General features: G+C 39.7%; 1 protein-coding gene across 1 annotated transcript; it reads right to left on the bottom strand.

Annotated features, from left to right (window-relative positions):
* Window positions 1-654: 654 nt before the first annotated feature.
* LOC108309297 (putative olfactory receptor 10D4) lies at window positions 655-1,661 on the bottom strand. Its single transcript, XM_017535593.2, has one exon. The coding sequence runs from the start codon at window positions 1,659-1,661 to the stop codon at window positions 726-728; it is 936 nt and encodes a 311-aa protein (XP_017391082.1). The 3' UTR covers window positions 655-725.
* Between the last annotated feature and the right edge of the window lie 1,382 nt (window positions 1,662-3,043).

The following is a 3,043-nucleotide window of genomic DNA, read 5'->3' as shown; positions in this document are numbered from 1 at the left end:
GAGAGAGAGAGAGAGAAAGAAAGAGAGAGAGAGAAAGAAAGAAAGAAGAAAGAAAGAAAGAAAGAAAGAAAGAAAGAAAGAAAGAAAGAAGGAAAGAAAGAAAGAAAAAGAGAGAGAGAGAGGAAGGAAGGAAGGAAGGAAGGAAGGAAGGAAGGAAGGAAGGAAGGAAGGAGAGAGAAATTGGTGCAATGTCTGCTAAATTATTCTATTAATTATATTTAATTATAGGCCAGGCTTAGTGCCTCACGCCTATAATCCCAACACTTTGAGAGGCTGAGGAGGGCAGCTCACTTGAGGCCAGGAGTTTGAAACCAGCTTCACCAACATGTGAAACCTGGGTCTACTAAAAATACAAAAATTAGCTGAGCATGGTCCTAGCTACTTGGGAGGCTGAGGCAGGAGAATTGCTTGAACCCTGGAGGTGGAGGTTTCAGTGAGTGGAGACTGCACCCCTGTACTCCAGCGTGGAGTGCAGCAATTACACATTATTTCTTATTCCTATTTTAAACCCTCCAAAAGTCAAAAAATTATTTACTTCTAATGTATAGAGAAATATACCAACAGACATATAATTTAAAACAGCAAAGTTAAGTAGTAGATTTATTCAGAGTACATTTCATTTCAACATGCCCTGAAAGCAGCAGACGAGAAATTTTCTTAGGAAATGGAGAATCAAACTTTAAAATGTAATCAAAATCTTAAATCCAACAAAACTTTAAATTTTCTCATTTATTTCCCAGAGCAAAGCTTCTCCTGATAAATACTTTCCTCAGGGCTGATTTTACATCCTTATTCCTGAGGCTATAGATTAGTGGGTTCAATGTTGGGGTTACCAGATTATTCAATATCTGAATTATGGCACTAAGCAGGACACTGGGATTGGGTTGCAGATAGATAATGATGACTGGCCCATAAGTACAAAGGATTGCAGTGAGGTGAGCACTGCAGGTGGAGAAGGCTCGTTGCCTGCCCTCTGCTGAGCGGATTTTTGATATGGAGATCCCAATGCAAGTATAGGAAACCAGGATGAGAAAAAAGCAAATGAGAGACAAAAGACCAACATTTGTAAAACCTACCCTCTGGGCTAAGGATGTGTCCTTACAGGCTAGAGGTAACACTACAGGTATATCACAGAAGTAATAGCCCACCTTGTTAGAGCCACAATAAGGTAACTGAAAGGTGAGGGAGGTTAGGATCATGGCGTGGACACAGCCACTCATCCAGGTCCCTGTGGCCAAGATAAAGCACACCCTGTAGTTCATGATGACCGTATATCTTAAAGGAAAACATATGGCAACAAAGCGATCACAGGCCATCACCGTGTAGAGGAAACACTCGGTACAGCCTAGGAAATGGTAGAAGAAAAGCTGGGACATGCAGCCTCCATACGAGATAGCGTGGCTGTTCCCTGAAAGGTAGAACAGCATCTTGGGGAAAGTTGTCGAAGAGAAACCCAGGTCAAAGATGGAGAGGTTTCCCAAGAAAAAATACATAGGAGTGTGAAGCCGAGTGGAGGACATGATAGCTGTAAGGATGAGCACATTTCCCAAGAGGGTGCATGAATACAATGAGGAGAACAGGGATAAAAGGGCTGTCTCTAGGCCCTCTGTCTCAGGGATTCCCAGAAGGATGAATTCAGTCACCATTGTGTGATTTCTCATTCTTAGGGAAAAATCAACTCTTGGGTGTCTGTGAAAAGAAATATGTGGTTAAATTTAATATGCATGTAAATTAGCTGTGTTTAGATCAACGAAATGGAAAAGCAGCAAGAGATCTAGATAAAGAGGAAGGCTTCCTGGTAGAATTGTCTTGATCTGCCTGCTTTGCTCTGTACTCATTCTGCAGTGGTTCCTTTTCTTGTTTGTATTTTTTTATTTTTATAGATTTAAAAGGTACAAGTGCATTTTTGTTACATGGATATATTCCCAAGTACTAAAATCTGGGCTTATAGCATACCTGTCACCCAAATGATGTACAATGTACCCAATAGGTAATTTTTCTTCCCTCACCACCTTCTCCCACCCGAATCGCCTTTTAGAGTCTCCAGCGTCTACTATTCCACTCCATATATCCACATGTGCCCATTGTTTAGCTCCCACATATAAGTGAGAACACTGCCGTTTCTAATTGCAGATGTCTCACATTCAATAATTTCACCAAGAAGCCTTCCATGACTAGTCTCATAGCTGCCATCCTTCATATTTACCACTGCATAGCATAAATTATACATGTTCTAAAGGGACAAAAGTAAATATTTAATGTCTTTATAACAAACAAGGTCTCATCCAAATTTCTTATATTCATCTATGACAATTTGGTTACAGTAACTCTCCAAAAGTCATTCATAATTCTGTAAGACATGTACAAAATATAAAGTATTTTTCCCTCATTGTCTTCCTGGCCATGAGGGTCAACAGTGAGAAATTGTTCAAAAGAAAGATTCTTAGATAGCTCTTAATGAGCAGAAAATTACAATAACAAGTCCCTTATCCTCTGCAGTCACCTGAATTCAGTGCACATGTGTATCTGGTAGACTTCATTTCTATCTCCAAAGTGTCTGTAATTGTCTAACCAGACCCAAGTAAGCCACATCCTAATTTTGTGGCAGCAGATGGTACCGGGGTAGCAGTAGTAAAGACAGGAGTCCAAGTTTCATGCTTTAAAAAAATCTAATATATTTTTCTACTTTAAAAAACTTTTTTAACAGTGAGATCTATAAATTATGGATCAACCCATGTATTCTATTACCTAAAATCTCTCTCTGTCTCTCTTTCCTGGAGATCGTGAAGGGAGGAAGAGAGTGAAAGCCAAGATAAACAGTGAAGGGCAAAATGTGTGCACTTACGTGGCAAACAGGAAACATAATTGGCTGATGCTTGTGAGTGTTGTCTTCCTTTTCTCGCCAGCGGAAGGAAGCAGTTTGTGACTAAATCCCCATCAGCCTAGAGTCTACAAGTAGGGAACTTAAATTTTTTTTTTTCCAATCACTTTCAAATAGAATGCCACAAATCTAAATATGCTTCAGCTGCCTTACAGTAATTTC

The sequence above is a fragment of the Cebus imitator genome, unplaced genomic scaffold (assembly GCF_001604975.1).
Source record: "Cebus imitator isolate Cc_AM_T3 unplaced genomic scaffold, Cebus_imitator-1.0 Scaffold0, whole genome shotgun sequence".
NCBI lineage: Eukaryota > Metazoa > Chordata > Mammalia > Primates > Cebidae > Cebus > Cebus imitator.
This window is presented reverse-complemented; position numbering and strand designations above follow the sequence as displayed.

What these genes read in the sequence shown, in the direction of transcription:
- LOC108309297 (XM_017535593.2), bottom strand. Translation starts at nt 1,661, where the DNA reads ATGAGAAATCACACAATGGTGACTGAATTCATCCTTCTGGGAATCCCT.